Source organism: Labeo rohita, chromosome 23 (assembly GCF_022985175.1).
Source record: "Labeo rohita strain BAU-BD-2019 chromosome 23, IGBB_LRoh.1.0, whole genome shotgun sequence".
NCBI lineage: Eukaryota > Metazoa > Chordata > Actinopteri > Cypriniformes > Cyprinidae > Labeo > Labeo rohita.
In genome coordinates, this window is record NC_066891.1 from 4,443,441 (window position 1) to 4,462,631 (window position 19,191).

Genomic DNA, 19,191 nt, shown 5'->3' on the forward strand with positions numbered 1-19,191 from the left:
CTGCCATTTTTTTCTGTAAACTGTAAATTAGATTTAACAAGACAACCCATTCAGTTTTACTGTAAAGCACTGTAAAAATGTACATGTAGTTTATTAAAATTGCTAATGTTTTACAGTAATATTGTTACAGTTTTTCAGAAATAATTGTAATCATAGTTATTTAATTACTATAAAATATTACTTTTTTGCATAAATCCAGAATTTTAGATGCAGAATATTAGCATAAATTTTTCTGTAAATTGTAAATAAGGTTTAACAAGACACTCCATGCAATTTTACTGTGAAGCACTGCAAAAATATAGATGTAGTTTATTGCTAATATTTTACAGCAATTATAAGTATATTTCTATTATTCATAAACATTTGTAATCATATTTATAATATTGCTGTAAAATATTAACATTTTTTGCATAAATTTAGAATTTTAGATTCAGAATACTGCCATTTTTTTCTGTAAACTGTAAATTAGATTTAACAAGACAATCTATGCAATTTTACTGTAAAGCACTAAAAATGTAAATGTAGTTTATTAAAATTGTTATTTTACAGCAATATTACGACTATGATTGCTATTATTCATAAATAATTTTAACCATAGTTATAATATTGCTGTAATATATGACCTTTTTTGCATTATTTCAGAATTTTAGATTCAGATTATTAGCATAGATTTTTCCTGTAAATTTTAAATTAGGTTTAACAAGACAATCTGTTCAGTTTTACTGTAAAGCACTGTAAAAATATACATGTAGTTCATTAAAACTGCTAATATTTTACAGCACCGTTATAACTATGATTACTATTTTCTGAAATAATTGTAATCATAGTTATATAATTATTGTAAAATATTACTTTTTTTGCATAAATTCAGAATTTTAGATTTACAATATTAGAATAATTTTTTAGTGCAATTTTACTGTGAAGCACTGTAAAAATATAAATGTAGTTTATAAAAATTGCTAATATTTTACAGCGATTATAAGTATATTTCTATTATTCATAAATATTTGTAATCATAGTTATATAATTGCTGTAAAATATTACAATTTTTTGCATAAATTCCGAATTTTACATTCAGTATATTAGCATAATTCTTCCGGTAAATTGTAAGTTAGATTTAACAAGAAAATCCATGCAATTTTACTGTAAAGCACTGTAAAAATAGAAATGCAGTTCATTCAAATTGCTAATATTTTACAGCGATATTATAACCGATCGCTATTATTCATAAATAATTGTAATCATATGTATAATATTGCTGTAAAATATTACCTTTTTGCATAAATTCTGAATTTTAGATTCAGAATATTAGCATAAATTTTTCTGCAAGTTGTAAATTAGGTTCAACAAGACAATCTATGCAAATTTACTGTAAAGCACTAAAAATATAAATGTAGTTCATTAAAATTGCTAACATTTTACAGCAATATAACTATGATTACTATTATTTATAAATAATTGTAATAGTTTTATAATATTGCTGTAAAATATAAAATTTTTTTTGCATAAATTCAGAATTTTAGAATCAGAATATTAGCATAATTTTTCTGTAAATTGGAAGGTTTAACAAGACACTTAAATTTTAACACTCACAATTTTACTGAAAAGCACTGTAAAAATATAAATGTGGTTTAGTAAAATTGCTAATATTTTACAGCGATGTTATAACTATGATTACTATTATTTATGAAAATATATAGCAGATTATAATATAAGTTATTATGAATTATATGCAGGCTTCAAGTCAAGTGTTATAAAAAATTTTACTTAATAAAAAATGAAATGCAAGAATTTTCTTTTCTTTTCATAAATGTAGCCATGATGTGAAATCATAGAACATTCGTGTCACATTTGTATACTCTGTATTGATTTTCTCTCTGCATTCCAGGTGAATTTAATGCTGAACGGAAAGCCAGTCATCTCTGCTTTCGCCGGCGACAAAGACGTCACACGTGAGGCGGCCACCAACGGAGTCCTGCTGCACCTCAACAAAGAAGACAAGGTTTATCTGAAACTGGAGAAGGGCAATCTGGTAGGCGGATGGCAGTACTCCACCTTTTCTGGCTTTCTTGTTTTCCCACTGTAAAGCAAACAGAAAGACCGTCACCTTTGCTGTCCAAACGTCATCGTTGTAACCGGCCCTTCAGCATTAATTGGAGGATCTCAAATGGAATCATAATTCCAGACATTCATTCAGCTGTTGTCTATACGGACTACTGGGAAAATGCATCTGTGACGGTGAATCTGGATAAAGGACATCTACTTCAGTGCAATATCACTTTCTGACTCAAGTCGCTCTTCATAGGAGGTTCAGCCTTTGTTCAGACTTTGTTTCGTTCTGGATGTTTGTGTTTCTTTTCTTTAGCGTGTGGTTTTTAGTGAAATGAGGGATCCTGATTATTGTCTGTTAATAAGGTCATTTCTTTTTGGCATTGTTTTCAGAGCGAATACACCTTTCTATGTAAATTAGACTTGTTAAAGGAATAGTTTACACAAAAATGAATATTTACTCACCCTCAGGCCTTCCAGGATGTAGATGAGTTTGTTTCTTCATCAGATTTGGAGAAATTTAGCATCTCTTGTTCACCAATGGATCCTTTGCAGTGAATGGGTGCCGTCAGATTAAGAGTCTGATAAAAACATCACAATAATCTACAATAATCCACACCACTCCAGACCATCAATTAACATCTTGAGAAGCAAACAAGCTGCATCTTTGTAAGAAACAAATCCAGCTTTAAGACGTTTTCACTTTAAAGTTATTTCCGGCTAAAATATGAGTCCTTTATCCATAATATTGCATTTTCCATGAAAAAGTCACCTTGTCTGAATCAGGAGAGACGTTTTTGAACATTAAGATATTTAATCTGCTCACCAAGCCTGCATTTGTTTAATCCAAAGTACAGCAAAAACAGTAAATTTTGAAATATTTTTTACTGTTTGAAATAACTGTTTTCTATTGTAATATACTTTAAAATGTAATTTAAAAGCTAAATTTTCTGCATCATTACTTCAGTCTTCAGTGTCACATGATCCTTCAGAAATCATTCTAATATGCTAATTTGCTGTTCAAGAAACATCTTTATTATTATTATTATTATTATTATTATCAATATTGAAAACAGTTTTTTTTTCAGGATTCTTTGATGAGTAGAAAGACCCAACGATCAGCATTTATCTGAAATAAAAAGCTTTTGTAACATTATACACTATACCATTTATAAGCTTGGAGTCAGTATAATTTTTTTTTTTGGAAATTAATATTTTTATTTAGCAAGGATGCTTTAAATTGATCAAAAGTGACATTTATACATGTTACAAAAGATTTCTATTTCAGATAAATACTGTTCTTCTGAACTTTCTATTCTTCAAAGAAACCTGAAAAAATCTACTCAGCTGTTTTCAACAGAATAATAATAATAAAAAATGTTTTCTGAGCTGCAAATCAGAATATAAGAATGATTTCTAAAAGATCACGTGACTTAAGTGATGACACTAAAAATTCAGCTTTGAAATCACAGGAATAAATTACATTTTGAAATATATTAAAATAGAAAATAGTTATTTTAAATAGTAAAAATATTTCAGAATTGTACTGTTTTTGCTGTACTTTGGATCAAACAAATACAGGCTTGGTGAGCAGAAGAGACTTCTTTAAGAAACATTAAAAATCTGAGTGTTCAAAAACTTTTGACTGGTAGTGTATGCACAGATCAAGAACTGTTTACAAGTGAAAACAATCTAAAACAGCTCTAAACAAATATTTTGATAGATTTTGTCTTTGAGAGACAACAGAGGATGGGCTTTATTTACTGGAGGATACGTTGTTATTGATTTTGGACTCATACTTTGGCCAGAAGCGATTGTTTAAAGTTAAAACATCTAAAAGAAGGATTTGTTTCTTACAAACACAGTTTTTTTTTTTTTTCACTTCACAATATTTTAATTGATGGACGACACTGGATTATTTGTTAATTATTATGATGTTTTTATCAGCTGTTTGGACTCTTATTCTGACGGCACCCATTCACTGCAGAGAACCCATGAGTGAGCAAGTGTAATGCTACATTTTGCCAAATCTGTTCTGATGGAAAAAAAAAACAAAAAACAAAAACAAACTTACCTACATCTAGGATGGCCTGAGGGTGAATAAATATTCAGCAAATTGTATTTTTTTGGGTAAACTATTCCTTTAATGCTAAATGTCACATCTATTAGCCTAACACAATTAATGTTTTAATTTAAGGGAGTTTCTATTTGTTTCTAGCCATTATGGTGGCAGTAATCCATCAAATGAAAGAGAAGAACATCATGAAGGCAATATTTGTCAATATTCTCCATACTCTCTGTAAGTATAGATCGCAGTAGTCTGTGCAAATCGCACCAGAATTTGTATTTTTTTTTTTTTTGGTTGCGTTTGCGACGTTACTTGATTTGCATAATTCCTTCAGTCAGTCGAGTGCTAAAACAACATGCCGTGCGAATAAACGTGGGCGCAATTCTTTCTTAATTTGCCTTGTGAAGAAGAGAAAGGTTATGTTATTGTTTTCTCGTTAAAATGACAGGATCGTCTTAACAGAAAAGAAATATAAAACCGTAATTACTGATTTGAATCCTGCAATGTGAATGCGAAAGAATACAAGCTCATTTTCACCGTTAAGAGGTGTGGAAGGGAATATTTTTGAGATCTGTTCAGTGATTTCACACGAAGTGTTACAGCACAGTTTGCTTTAATAGAGTCTGTGACAGCATATGACAAAGCATCATGGAGGGGTGGAGGCTTCGCTGGGTGGAAAGGTGCCAATTAGCTCAGACAAGCTGCTGTAACACTTTTCAATTAACTCATTAGAATGTAAACACAACAGAACCATTCATACGCTTTCATATTTACTGGCTGTCACTCGTGAGTCACTTACACTGTGTGTGGTTGGAGCTAAAGCAGAACTAAAGCTCACTAAAAGATGGTTGGTTTAGAAATTATAAATTTTTGTTAGACTTAATGACCGCAGTTGGGGTGTTGATCTCGTCACAGGGTAAATTTAAAGGGCCAGTTCAATCAAAAAAGAAAATATGTGACCCTGGACCACAAAACCAATCATAAAGGATCAATTTTTTTAAATTGAGATTTATAAAACATCTGAAAGCTAAAATAAGCTTTCCAATGCTGTATGGTTTGTTAGGTTTGAAAATCTGGAATCTGAGGGTGCAAAAAAATCTATATATTGAGAAAATTGACTTTAAAGTTGTGCAAATGAATTTCTTAGCAATGCATATTGCTAATCAAAAATTACATTTTGATACATTTACGGTAGGAAATTTACAAAATATCTTCATGGAACATGGTCTTTACTTAATATCCTAATGATTTTTGGCATAAAAGAAAAATGTATCATTTTGACCCATACAGTGTATTTTTGGCTATTGCTACCAGTATACTCATGCTACCTAAGATTGGTTTTGTGGTCCAGGGCCACATATGTCATTATTTATTCATCCTTATTTTGTTTCAAACCCATATTTCAAGCTAAAAAGACAGAAAAATACATAAATTCACCAGAATTTGTCTAGATGACAACAGTTGACTTTAGTTGAAGTCATTATATATTGCACAATTATTTTTAACCTGCACACTATATACTGCATAACAGTGTTTTAATGTAGTATTGTTTGTATACTATTATAATATTCATTCATATTTTGTGTGAGCTTTTATTTTATATTTTTTAATTTTTATTTTAACTTTTGTTTTAGTCATTTTTAGTGATTAGTCGTGATTAATTGCATCCAAAATAAAAGTATTTGTGTACATACTATAGGTGTGTGTACTGTGTAAATTTATTATGTATATATAAATACACACACATGCATGTATATATTTCAGAAAATGTTATGTTTATATATTAAATATATTTATATATAATTTCAATTATATAAATATATATATATATACATGCAAATATTTTCAAAATGCATATTGTATGTGTGTATTTATATATACATAATAAATATACACAGTACACACACATATATTATGTAAACAAAATGTTTTATTTTGCATGCGATTAATCGTGATTAATCGTTTGACCGCACTATTTTATTATGGGCTTTTGTCATTTCTATGAGTTTTTTCTTTTCTTTTTTTTAGCTTTATTTTAGTTTTAGTAATTCAATTTATTTTAGTTAATTGCCAAGGCATTTTTTTTTTATTTTCATTTAATTTTATTAGTGCTGTCAAACGATTAATCGCAATTAATTGCATCCAAAATAAAAGTTTTTGTTTACATAATATAGGTGTGTGTGCTGTGTATATGTATTATGTATATATAAATACACACACACACACACACACACACACACACAAACATACAGTATATATTTTGAAAATATTTAAACTAATTTTTTTATTTTGGATGCGATTAATCACGATTAATCGTTTGACAGCACTAAAAAAATTGTACGTTTTAGTTAACAATAATAACATTACTGCATACTGCCACTATTTCCAAATACAGTAACATTAAAAAAATAGAAAGTAACTAAGTTTATTCCAAAATAGTCCTCAATAAATTAAAATTTACCATAGCATGCTATATTTTTGTCACATGACCACACTGTTCACCACATGACCTTATTTACTGCTAGGATAGGACAATATTTGGCCGAGATACAACTATTTGAAAATCTGGAATCTGAGGGTGCAAAAAAAATCTAAATATTGAGAAAATCACCTTTAAAGTTGTCCAAATGAAGTTTTTCAGCAATGCATATTACTTATATATATATATATATATATATATATGTTGTGGTTTACAAACAAATAGCATACTACAGGGTGAGTACATAATGGCAAGTTTCATTTGTGGGTAAACTGTTCCTTAAAATGTGGTTTAGATCTCGATCTAAAGGTTGTAATTAGCTCAACCACAGGTTGAGATTTTGTTTCATTCCATGTCATTTCAGAGACAAGTTGTCAAGTTATTCAGCTAATGCAGAAAGTGACTCACTGTTTTAAAGGTGCAATAAAATTACACATTTTCTATATTTCAGTTTATTGAAACTGATGTTTTAATGAGAGATTAACTTGACATTGAGTCAGTTTTCTTCAATGCACACACTTCAAAACCTTCATTAGCTTCGCTTCGTCAGTTTCCCTGAAAAGCTTTTCGAGTTGTGACACAGGTCTGCCACTTATTAGCATCTAATAGATTCTTGCTTATTAATATTTTTTTATTAAACAAATTCAATACTTGATAGATTAAAAAGTCAAGAAAGTGAATGTTCAATCAACCATGTGGCCATAAAAACCAGCCGCAGTGGCGGTTCAAGTCTCCAAACCACTTTCAGATTCAGCACAATCTTTATGACTCGCGCGGCAAATTGAATACCGTGAGCCGCATGTACAAAATACTCCTCTTGCTTTTCACTATGTATGCCAAATGTTGCATTTATCTTTGTAAATATTTAATTTTCACTCTCACTACTTTACACTAGATTTAAAGTGTCATATTTCACAAAGGACAGATTGGCTTAATATTGTCAATGATTTGAGCCTGACGTGTCACATAATTGATTGGTGTCATCTGCAGTTCAAACTGTCTGCTGTACGTGGTTTATGCTCTAATGTGTCATTACCCTTTTAGCAGGCTGGTTATAATGGACTTCAGAATTAGAGCTGATATTAAATAGAAATGATTGGGAAAATCATACTGAACTGTCCACATGGCAAGTACCTCAGAGACTCGTGACACTGTTTTGTTTTCATTTATGTTGTCATATTTATATGTAAAACACCTATTTTTATATTAGTTAAGATATTTTATATCAGTGAACGCTCTTGTGTTTATGTGCATCCCACTTTGAGACTGACAGACATCTTGGATCAAAGACTTTTTGGTTGAAAACAATGGATTTCATACGTTTGCACTGGTGGATTTGGTGTGATGACAGAAAGACTTGTGAATGTTGTGCATCAATACCGAAACTTTCTTTCCCTCATTCCTGAATGTCTTCGAACGAGAGACACACGAGACTGAAATAGTTAAACAACAGCAGAAATCATGTAACTGAACCACATTCGATGACAAGAGGGAATTAGATAATGAAAAGAAGAACAGCATCCGGTCCGTGTCATTGATTACTAATCACCCAAATGTGTTTGACCACATGGTTGGATTGTTGCTGATTTGAACAAAAGCCTTTAAATCATCATGTGTTTCTGTCCAATTAAATTGAAGCATCTGTAATGAACATTTGTCTTTGTTCATTTCACGGTTGGATTTTCAAAAATCACTCCAGTCCTTGAAATTCAGAGGATTAGGTCTGGTGTTGTTCTGCGCATGTGAACACAGAGGTTTGATTGAACGGAGTGTATCGTACACACAGTATTATGTATTTGTAACTTCAGATTCAAGGTTGCGAGATTAAGTACACTTTGTATCCACAAACTGATTTTTTGTCTTTTGTTGTTTAACTATTGTCATTCAAGCCTTTCTTAGACAATCTGCAACAAACATTTTCTGAGAAATACAAAGGCATGCCATTTAAGGTTCAAACAATTGGAAACCTGTTGTTCAAAAGTATGTTTTTATGATCAGTCGGTGCTTGCAGCATTACTTCTGCATATGCTAGAGTTCACACAAAAAAAATATTAAGATTTGCTAAAATGTTCTTACTCAGGCCATCCCAGATGTAAATGAGCTTGGTTCTTCATCAGATTTGGAGAAATGTAACAGTACATATCTTTCTCAGCAGTAAATGGGTGGCGTCAGAATGAGATTCCAAGGGTCATTCCACAAAATCGGTGCCTTTTCCGTCGCTAAGAAATAATCAAATATAGATTTAACATAACAACAAATAAATGTGCATTTTAAAAACATAACAATACTATGTATGCTTTAATCAATATTACATCAAAAAAATCTATTTAATATTATTTTTTAAATAATTTAAATAGCATTTATGCTGGTAAGGATAAAGTTTTTGACCTGTCCCTCACTATGATTTTTCTATTTCAGCAGGACTTTTAATTTGCAAAATGAAGGCAAAATGACATAAAAATCACATTTGCATATTGTTCTAAATATAGTCTCATTAAGCAATGTTTTTGGCATAAGTATGCATTTTTTCTATAAAATATAAATCATTTTATTGGTGTCCCCTGATTTCATGTCAGCCCTATAACTCTCTTAAAAAAAACCCTTGTAAAATAAAGTACATTTAAGTGACATCACTTCTAAGGGGCTACATCATCTCTCAAGCAGGATTCCAACACTTAAAACACAAGCATGTTTCTCTCACTCCTCTATAATGTTATATTTTTTATTATTTATGAAGCTTGATTGAGGGGCAGGGACATTGACATCATGCAATGTCAACCCTGTTACCATTTTTAAAATGTAAATGTAAACAATTTCTTACATTTAATCAATATCTACAAGTAAACAGGGATGACACTGATTAGGTTTGACCCTGTTTTTAAAGACTGTCTGTGTAAAACTGAAACATTTTAAAGGTCACCCTCAGAATATTACTGTACTAATGCCTGTATCATTCAGTAGCATATGAGTTCTAATTAGTTTCTAGTAACGTTTGTGTCAGTAACAGGGTTGACAAAAATACCAAAACATGAGGTAGAACAATAGTCATAAAATAATAAATTACATATCCTGAGATGGCACAATACAATTTGTGCAAAGGGTACAATGTGTGCATTTGTGAACCTGAATATTAGCTAGCAAATTTGTTTGAAATCGTCAAACCTGTTACTTTTTAGAGTGGGTATGTGGGATGACACTGATTAGGTTTGACCCTGTTTTTAAAGATTAACTGTGTAAAATTCAAACATTTTAAAGGTCACTCTCAGAATAATATAGAGCTAATGCCTATATCATTCAGTGACATATGAGTTCTAATTAAACTACAGTGTCTAGTAACATTTATGTCGGTAACAGGGTTGACAAAAATACCAAAACATGAGGTAGAATAATAGTCATAAATAATAATAGTCATTGACTATTAGCTAACAATTAGCAAATTTGTTTGAAATTGTCATGGGTAACAGGGATGACATTGATTAGGTTTGACTCTGTTTTTAAAGATTGTCTGTGTGAAATGTAAACATTTTAAAGGTCACACTCACAATATTATTGAGCTAATGCCTAAATCTTTCAGTTGCATATGAGCTTTAATTAAACTATAGTATCTAGTAACGCTTGCGTAGGTAACAGGGTTGACAAAAATACCAAAACATATGGTAGAAAAATAGTCATAAAATAATAAATTACATAGCCTGAGATGGCACAATACAAATTGTGCCAAAGTGTACAATATGTGCATTTCTGAACTTGACTATTAGCTAACAATTAGCAAATTTGCTTGAAATTGTCAAACCTGTTACTTTTTAGGGTAACAGGTTTTGACGTGGGTAACAGGGATGACACTGATTAGGTTTGACCCTGTTTTTATAGACTGTAAAATTCAAACATTTTAAAGGTCATCCTCAGAAATTACTGAGCTAATGCCTATATCATTCAGTGGCATATGAGTTTTAATTAACTGTAGTATCTAGTAATGCTTGTGTCGGTAACAGGGTTGACAAAAATACCAAAATATGAGGTAGAAAAATAGTCATAAAATAATAAATTACATAGCCTGAGATGGTACAATACAGGTCCTTGTCATTTTAAGGTGACTGTATTTCTTGGATATTGATTAAATTTATTTTATTTTTCAATTTTTCCAAGTGGAAAAGGCACCAATTTTGTGGAATGACCCCCAAACAGCTGTTAAAACTAATCCACACCACTACAATCCATTAATTAAATGTCTTTTAAGAGAAAAGCTGTGTGTTTGTAAGAAGCAAATCCATCATTAATGCATTTTTAACTTCAAACCGCCATTTCCAGCTAAAATACAAGTCTGCTATTCATAATATTGCCTTTATCAGGAGAGAAATATGCACAGATCAACCACTGTTTGCAAGCCAAAACAGCTCTAAACAATTATGTGGGTAGGATTTTGATGTGAGAGGAAAACGGGATGGACTGTTTTTTTATTGGAGAAAGCATTATTATGGATTATGGACTCGTATTTCGTAGTGATAGTTTAAAGCAAAAACTTCCTAATAATAGATTTGCTTCCTACAAACACACAGTTTTCGCTTTGCAAGATGTTAATCAAGTGAAGTGGTGTGGATTACTTTAATGTTTTTATCAGCTGTTTGGACGGCACCCATTCATTGCAGAAGATCAATTGGTTAGCAAATAATGTAATGTTGCATTTCTCCAAATCTGATGAAGAAGCAAACTCGTCTACATCTTGGTTGGCCTGAGTGTACATTTTACATTTTCAGGAAATTTTCATTTCATTTTTGGGTGAACTATTCATTTAAGATGGGGTCACATTTATTGTTGTATAGCGAATTTTCACAGGTAAATTTAGTCATTTCAGTAGGAATTTACACATTCTGGAATTTCGTGAGGGAGGAAGACTTTCACATCAGGCTTAGTTGGTCATGCAAATGTCGTTCCAAACCTTTAAGACCTTCGTTCATCTTCAGAACACAAATTAAGATATTTTTGATGAAATCCAAAAGCTTTCTGACCCTGCGTAGACAGCAATACAACTGAAACGTTTAAGGCCCACACTGTAAAAAATAAATAGTTAATAAAACTTAAAAAAGTAAGGCAGCTAGATGCAGCAAGACTTTTGAGTTCTCTCAATAATAGTTTTTTAGTTTTTCTCAGTAAAGATATATGTTTAGCCAACATAAATTTGTTAGTTCATGCAATGCTGATTGTCTTATTTTGCTAATAGAAAAAGTATTGTCACAGCAACTGAAACAGTTTGTATCAATTTTTTGTTCATTTACAAATGACAAACAGTGAATTGTTATAGAAATAAGATAACTTAGTCTAAGGCCACGTTCACACAGCAGCAGAATACGGTTGTCAATACAGTATTTGAGTCCTTAATACGGTTCACACACAGTACGGTTATTTACAGGTGTGACAAATTAAATGTAAAATTTCAGGACTCACAACCGCATTCTTGGAACATGCGCACTATGTCTGTCATGTCATTCAGTGTGAGAGAGCCGCTCTGCCGCACAAACACGCGTCTACCTTGTGCTGCGTTCTTTAATTTGTGGTTTTGGTAACTTACAGTGAAGGAGAAATCAGCTGTGTGTCATCTGAAAGTTTATATCCAGTCTCCACCGGAGCCACACACATCTGTCAGTTTTGTATCCTGTGCGCGGCTCAAATACTCTGCTCTCCATTCAAATTAAAAGCTGCTGTTGGTTAATGATGATTTGATGGATGAACTCACGGCTTGATTGGACTCTTGTCGTCAGAAAGCGGTAATACTTTCAGTTTTACGGACGTCGCTGTCTTTGATATTGCTTTGGACTCTGTTGCTAACGTTACTGGTAAGTAATACAGGCTTTATTCCTGTTGCACATTCATACAGACAGTATTCGAAAAGTGACTGTTAGCTGCTGTGTGAACGGGACATTTCGAGACCTGCAAGTAATTGCGGTTGTCAATCCCAAAAACTGACAGTGTGAACATAGCCTAATATGTAGACAACATTGTCTTTGTTTGTAAAACATCTTACAAGACTAAGATATCCAGCAAACAGATATAAGTGGTTGAACATAGATACACAAACCTCAAGAACGGTTGCAATCAACAAATGTTAAAAAGATGAGCTCTTTACATCACAGTGCAATAAACAACTAACAATAATGACAAAACAACAACAAAAAGTTTAAATTAAGTTAGCAAACAGCAAATAACTGTAATAATTATAAACTGCATAATTTATTCATGCTGGGAACTCACAAAGCATTAACATTTCAACAATATGAAATTCTTTGTTCAGACAACTGTGTTTGACTAGTTGGGAAAACATTTGGGATAATTTTGTTGGTCTCACAAGGGTTTTTATGTTGTTTCAAGAAAAGAGCATTTTTTAGTATTTGAGACTCAAAATGTTTTGTAAAATGGAAAATATGCATTTGCATTTTTTACAGTGCAGAAAGGATATTATTGTTGTTAGACTGACACGGGAGAGAAGAAATTGTTGAATAAAGTCATTATTTTTGTTTTCATTGCACACAAAAAGTATTTACGTAGCTTCATAACATTACGGTTGAACCACTGATGTCACATAGACTATATTATCGATGTCCTTACTACCTTTCTGGGCCTTAAATGTTTCAGTTACGTTGCTGTCTATGCAGGGTCAGAAGGCTCTCCGATTTAATCAAAAATATCTTAATTTGTTTTCCAAAGATGAACGAAGGTCTTACAGGTTTGGTATGACATGAGCGTGAGTAATTAATGACAGAATGTTCATTTTTGAGTCAACTATTCCTTTAACAAGGCTTTCACTTCAGTGTGTGACTTTAAAAATATTCCAGTCACTGTTTTAGCACATTTACTTGTTAGCAAACATTTTTTCTTGCCAAGACAGGAAATTAGACTTGCAGAAAATCACTTGAGAATCTGCACTGGGATGGCCGTGGCTATTTGCTAGGAAATAACAATAATTAAAAACAGTGACCTGAAAAAAAGCGCTTTACACAATAAATAGCGCTTTGTGAGTTGTCCGGTTCACCACCTCAGATGTATACGATTGACCGCCTGGCGAAAGTGTAATAAATCCTTTATAATCTGACTGCTTTTAAACGTTTCACACATTTAGCAGCCGAACCTCGCCGGGGTGAACAGCACCAGTCCAATTACTCTAAATATTAAATCACCCCTGAGCAACAAAGGCACGCTGGCTAAACGGACGGCTCCGTCCAGCAGCAGCCAGTTCTGCACATTTCGCCAACTTGACATTATGCACAATCTGCACTTCCGTTTCTGAATAATTGGTCAATTCGGCCATTTTCCCCTCACGGTTTGAGAATGATAAATATGTTGTTGTGTAGGATGAACACAATGGCTCGCCAAGCGCCCGACGGAAACCTTAGCAGGTAGGATGGATTTTCCTGTGGGATGCTTGCAAAGTCCCTGTTTACTGGCCTCTCCTCATTTAATATTAAACACAGCAGTTATTAAAGCAACCATCAGCGAGAGCTATTAAAAAAACAGTTGGACTGAAAGAAACAAGGATAGGGAAAAGTAGAAAAAATAACTCTGGAAATCAGAAGAAGCTGCATAATGTTGTGCATTGGGGTGAATTTCGAGACTCACAGTATTGATTTGTCTGTCTGTCCGTCCGTCTGGCTGTCCACGCATGGCTTCCTCAATCCATAAATTCATTTGTGTGTCGTCTTTGAGCTGCTTCTAAGCATAATTGACAGAATATATATCGGTGAGTGTCAAAGGCATTGTGGCGAAGTGCCATCCGAATACAAACAGAGGCCTTGCTAAAGAGTTTTGGGCACTGGTCCTGCTCAGTGCGTCTGAGGAAATGAGAGGGTCCTTGGTAATTATTGTCATGAAAGAAATTATTCACAGCTGGTGCAATTAGTCAGGAATTATCAAGATTCATTATTCATGCTGTGAGTCTTGCATTGTGCAAACAGCCAATTACATGACACCGTGTCCAGATTGCACAAAGATGCATATAGGTATGTGTTTGGCGACGGGTGTACAATTGTATTAAACAAATGTAATGCAGTAGTATTATGCATAATAATTAAGCTTAATGCGAATTTGCTGGTGCTTGTGCCTAATTGAACTTTTTTTGCTAACTATTTCAGTCTGTTTATCATTTAGTTTGTGAATTCTTGGAATAGAATGAGTCATGCTTTTATTAAACTTTTAAAGCTGTCCTCATTCACTTACTTTATTCAGAAAGGAGTGAATAGTATGTTCTGCCTAACATTTTATGTGTTTTGTGGAAGAAAGCAATGCAGATACATCTAGCACACTCAAAATCTGTTTGATTTGTCCTCCTAAATGTTCTCTTTTTAACTTGTGGCAAGAGATATTGTCAAATAAATCTTTAAATATGTTTCAAAATAATATATATATTTATGTAAATATATTTTCAACCAATATATTTTTGCCCATTTTTTGAAAATATATTAAAAATATATATATATTTAAAAGCATTTATAATATATATTTTTCCCAATTCAACATCGCATTTGCAGAACAACTTAACACGTGTGAACAAAACACATTTAAATAAAAGGAACATACCTTATATTTATCAATATTTATATGTGACCCTGGACCACTGTCATATGGGACAGTTTTTTGAAATTGAGATTTATACATCAGTTTATACATACAAGCTAAATAAATAAGGTTTCCATTGATATAAGGTTTGTTAGGATAGGACAATGTTTGGCCGAAATACAACTATTGTAAAATCTGGAATCTGAGGGTGCAAAAAAATCAAAATATTGAGAAAATCGCCTTTAAATTTGTCCAAATTAAGTTCTTAGCAATGCATATTACTGATAAGTTTTGATATATTTACTGTATATCTAAATGGAATATTATCTTTAATATCCTAATGATTTTTGGCATAAAATAAAAATGTGATAATTTCGACCTATACAATATATTGTTGCCTATTGCTACAAAAATACCTATGCTACTTAAGACTGGTTTTGCTGTCCAGGGTAACATATGTAAAATTAAACATTATTAAACTATTGGAAATCTAGTTTTGATCTCTAGTAGTCCATCCACATTTGCATTTAGCCTAAATGTAGGCTACTGTAAGATTGGAAATGTATTTTCCAAATGTATTTTTGTATTTTGGTACATCAAAAGTTAATACTTTCTATTTCAAATATATATTTCATTAAGCTTCATGGTTTACCACATACAATTAGCATATATTTAAAATATATTTTGGTCACAAAAATATATATTCATGTCATATTGCTCAAATCTAAATTTCCATAAGAGAATGAGAAGTGAAATAACATCAGAATTTTCCAGTTGGCATATAATTAGAAATGTGGTGGTTCAAATTCCAGGTGATGAGGAATTGGACTAAATTAAAACAATTTGGTTCAGATGTTTCCTGCCCAAGAGTAAACACAAGAAACTGGAAATATCTCACTATTTCTAACTACCTTCAGCACCTTCAAATAGACAGGCTTTTGTTGATTCAGTGAAAGTTCATTTGGCTAATACAGCACAATAATTCCCCAGTCTCAAGACAAGCAAATCCAAGCGCTTTCAGAAAAGAAACTAGGCCCAGGGCTCCCGACTTGAATAAATGTGAAAATGAGTCATTTATTTGTGGCATAAAAATACCACTGAAAACATTAAATGTTGTGTTTACCTTGCTATTTGGCGAACACGTGGAACAACCGGTGAGCAAACGCACTGAAGTCTCACGAACCTTAAGTATTTACCATTAAAATGAAGAAATGACTCTCATTTCAGTTTGTCACTTGTGGATTTAGTAACGTCTCTGAACGATTCACTGACGGAGTCTGATTCAAACCGCCACCTCGCGAACGAATGCGACTGTTTCATTGAATCTTTGTAAATGACTCACTAAAAAGAATTAGTTCATAAGAGTCATTTGTTCGAGAATCGGACATGACATGTCGCGATGTGTTCGTTACACCGTGTCTACACCGGACGTGACAAAACGACCGTTGCAAATCATTTGAATTTTGTGGAGAACACGGCAGCAATTTACTGTCGGGAATTTGTCGTGTGGCGCCGACAAAGTTAAAACACGCTACTTGTAAAAAAAAAAATCCTTTTGAAAAACATGTTTTTATATGTTTTTTTTAAATGTATTTTATTTTGATAATGAACAGGCTGCAATATCAAGGTAGCTAAAACGTTGTGTCTGTGCGTGAGGCGCCAGCGCGATCACAGCATTTTTTCCCAACTGTTACTCGTAACTTATACCAATGCTGGTTGCTCATACAAGCAAGATATCATTCATCACTGTAAAGCTTTGGCAAAAAAAGGACAGAAAAGAAAAAAATAAGAAAACTGTAAAGCATTTACAAAAAAAGAAAACGGCTTTCCGCCTCGTGTACGTGAACTTTGCATCGTGTCACAATGAATCGAAATTCAGCACATTTTTTCCCCCTTTTGTTTTGTTAACCCGTTAATGATTAAAGTGAAATATATTTATGTTTTTGTGCCCTGGTCCGCTGCTGCGCTTCTCTGACAACCTGTTTTAATGGAAGCGGAAATCGTCACCAGATTTTGCCATACAATTTTATCATTCGTTCTCGAAACTCAAAGTGATCAAGACAATTCTCCGGAGCGCAATGTTAACTGATAAATCAGTTAGGTAAATGGGAGAGACAGACTAATGCACAATAAGTATTGCCCAGTGATGAATTTGGTGCAAATAGTCCGTTGTTGCATTCAGCGTGACCAGCGCCTCAATGTGCTGTTATAGTCTTTGTGAAGGATAATGTTGTGGATAATTTGGTGTGGAGAGAAGGGAATAAAATAAAAGCCTAGTTGTGTTTATAATGTTTGTAAACATTTTAATTTAATCTACCGGCATTTTAGCCTACATCAGCTATTTCTGAATGTGATAATTAAATGAGACGTATGTTTTTCAAAACGATTTTTTTTTACAAGAAGCGTGTTTTAACAGCAAACATTTGAAATATCTTGAAAAAAAAAATACTTTAATGTCAATTGCTGACCAGTGATGAATTTTCGTGCATGACATCGCTGCCATCTCCTTCTTGTTGGGGGGCCTCTAAGAAGTGCGGTACGCCACTGGTTCTGCTGTATTTTGTTGCGTCGCACGGTGTTTTTCTGAGCGACTTTAAATTCGATTTTAAATTATTAGAACTGTGATGGTCGCAACCACTATAGTTTTTACGGTAGTAAATGGGCTTTACAGAACCGTTTTCGTTTTCTGTCGCACGCTGTTAGTAAGAAATCCCGCAGTTTTTCAACCTTTTAAACGCGTAAAATTAGATAATAACTGTAATCACTAAAAACAGTTTGTGCTCAGGTTTACTGGACATCCTGGAGAAAATTCAGGAAAGAAATCATCCGAATGAAGCAGTTTCCGCTGTGTTTCAGCTGGATGTACTTCGAAATCAGCCCTCGAGAGCTCTGTGGGAGGACGCTGTTGACATTTAATACTCTCCGAGTTCCCTTTGTAACCTCCGAACCGACCGTCAAAAGTGAGGAGGGCAGTCTGACCGCAAAATATTACACAATCCGCTCAACAAAGATGAGCTGTCATGATTATGAGTCGAGAGTTTTCCATAAAGGTTGCCACAGATGATTGGCACCCGTGCTTTTTTTGTTATTGTGGTTTTGTAGCTACATTCAAATTTCGGCTAAGCGATGGAACATGTCAAGGTAAGAGGAGATGTTCAGAATGATTGTAACTGAACAGACACGGCTTATGAGCCGCTTTCAGGTGTTGGATGGAAGACATAACGATTCTGGACAGAAATGCTTCTTATTTTTCAGACTACTGTCAGTCACGGCGCTGAAGGCTTTGATACTCTGACAAAGCGGGTTTTAAAACGAGGTCCTGTGTTCGTTTGTGTGTAAAGCGATCTGAGGTTCATGATGTAACATACAGGACATTCTCTAAATCAAAAGATTAACAAAGAAATGTGTGTTTAACCTTGATGTAGAGCTCACTGGAACAATGTTATCATTATGAACAAAAACTACTTCAAAATCATGCAGTGTAAAAAAATTTAAGCTAAATCACCAAGGTAAAAACCTAATTAAAATACGTAATTAGATTTACATGGTTTTTAAATAAATAAATATGCACTAGAATAAAATTAAGAACTAAACATAAATTATTATTGCTTTTTACTTGTCTGTTTTGGTCGGAGAGAGAACAGGAAAAAGTCGCTATTGTGGGCGTGTCATATGATAAGTCACGTGATCACTCTCTTGCCGCTTTTTTTTTTTTTTTTTTTTTTTTTTGCTCTAGTCTCTTCCTCTTTCCTCTTATTATTGGCAGCTGCAATGGTGTTGAGAATGAAATTAGTTTTAGTCCAAACCAGAAAGACAATAATAAGCCTGTTGTTTTTTTAAAACCAAACCTAAAGATTGTACTTAAAACCAAACAAAACCAATGAGACAGCTTTTATGATGTATACTCACTGAATATCCAAAAACAGTATTGTCTGCTGGACAGAATGTGTTCGTTTTATGTGTGTGGTATTTTTACCAGCTGAGAACTCACAAAAAGCTTATAAACACAAATGAAGATCTGCTGCAAGGAGACGGTGATTCGACACCTGTA

The 19,191-nt window shown here is 32.9% G+C and overlaps 1 protein-coding gene and 1 long non-coding RNA gene across 2 annotated transcripts in view; one reads left to right on the top strand and one right to left on the bottom strand.

The window, feature by feature from the left end:
• Positions 1 to 2,900, top strand: part of cbln4 (cerebellin 4 precursor) — a 14,903-nt gene extending 12,003 nt beyond the window's left edge. The window contains exon 3 of the mRNA XM_051097013.1: positions 1,889 to 2,900. Coding sequence (XP_050952970.1) covers positions 1,889 to 2,086 — 198 coding nt within the window. The 3' untranslated portion in view covers positions 2,087 to 2,900. The remainder of the gene's footprint in view (positions 1 to 1,888) is intronic.
• Positions 1,969 to 16,380, bottom strand: LOC127155062 (uncharacterized). Its single transcript, XR_007825531.1, has 3 exons — positions 16,264 to 16,380; positions 14,205 to 14,297; positions 1,969 to 2,080 (listed from the first exon to the last, which is right to left on the bottom strand). It is a non-coding gene; the product is annotated as an uncharacterized LOC127155062 (long non-coding RNA).
• Positions 16,381 to 19,191: the final 2,811 nt, after the last annotated feature.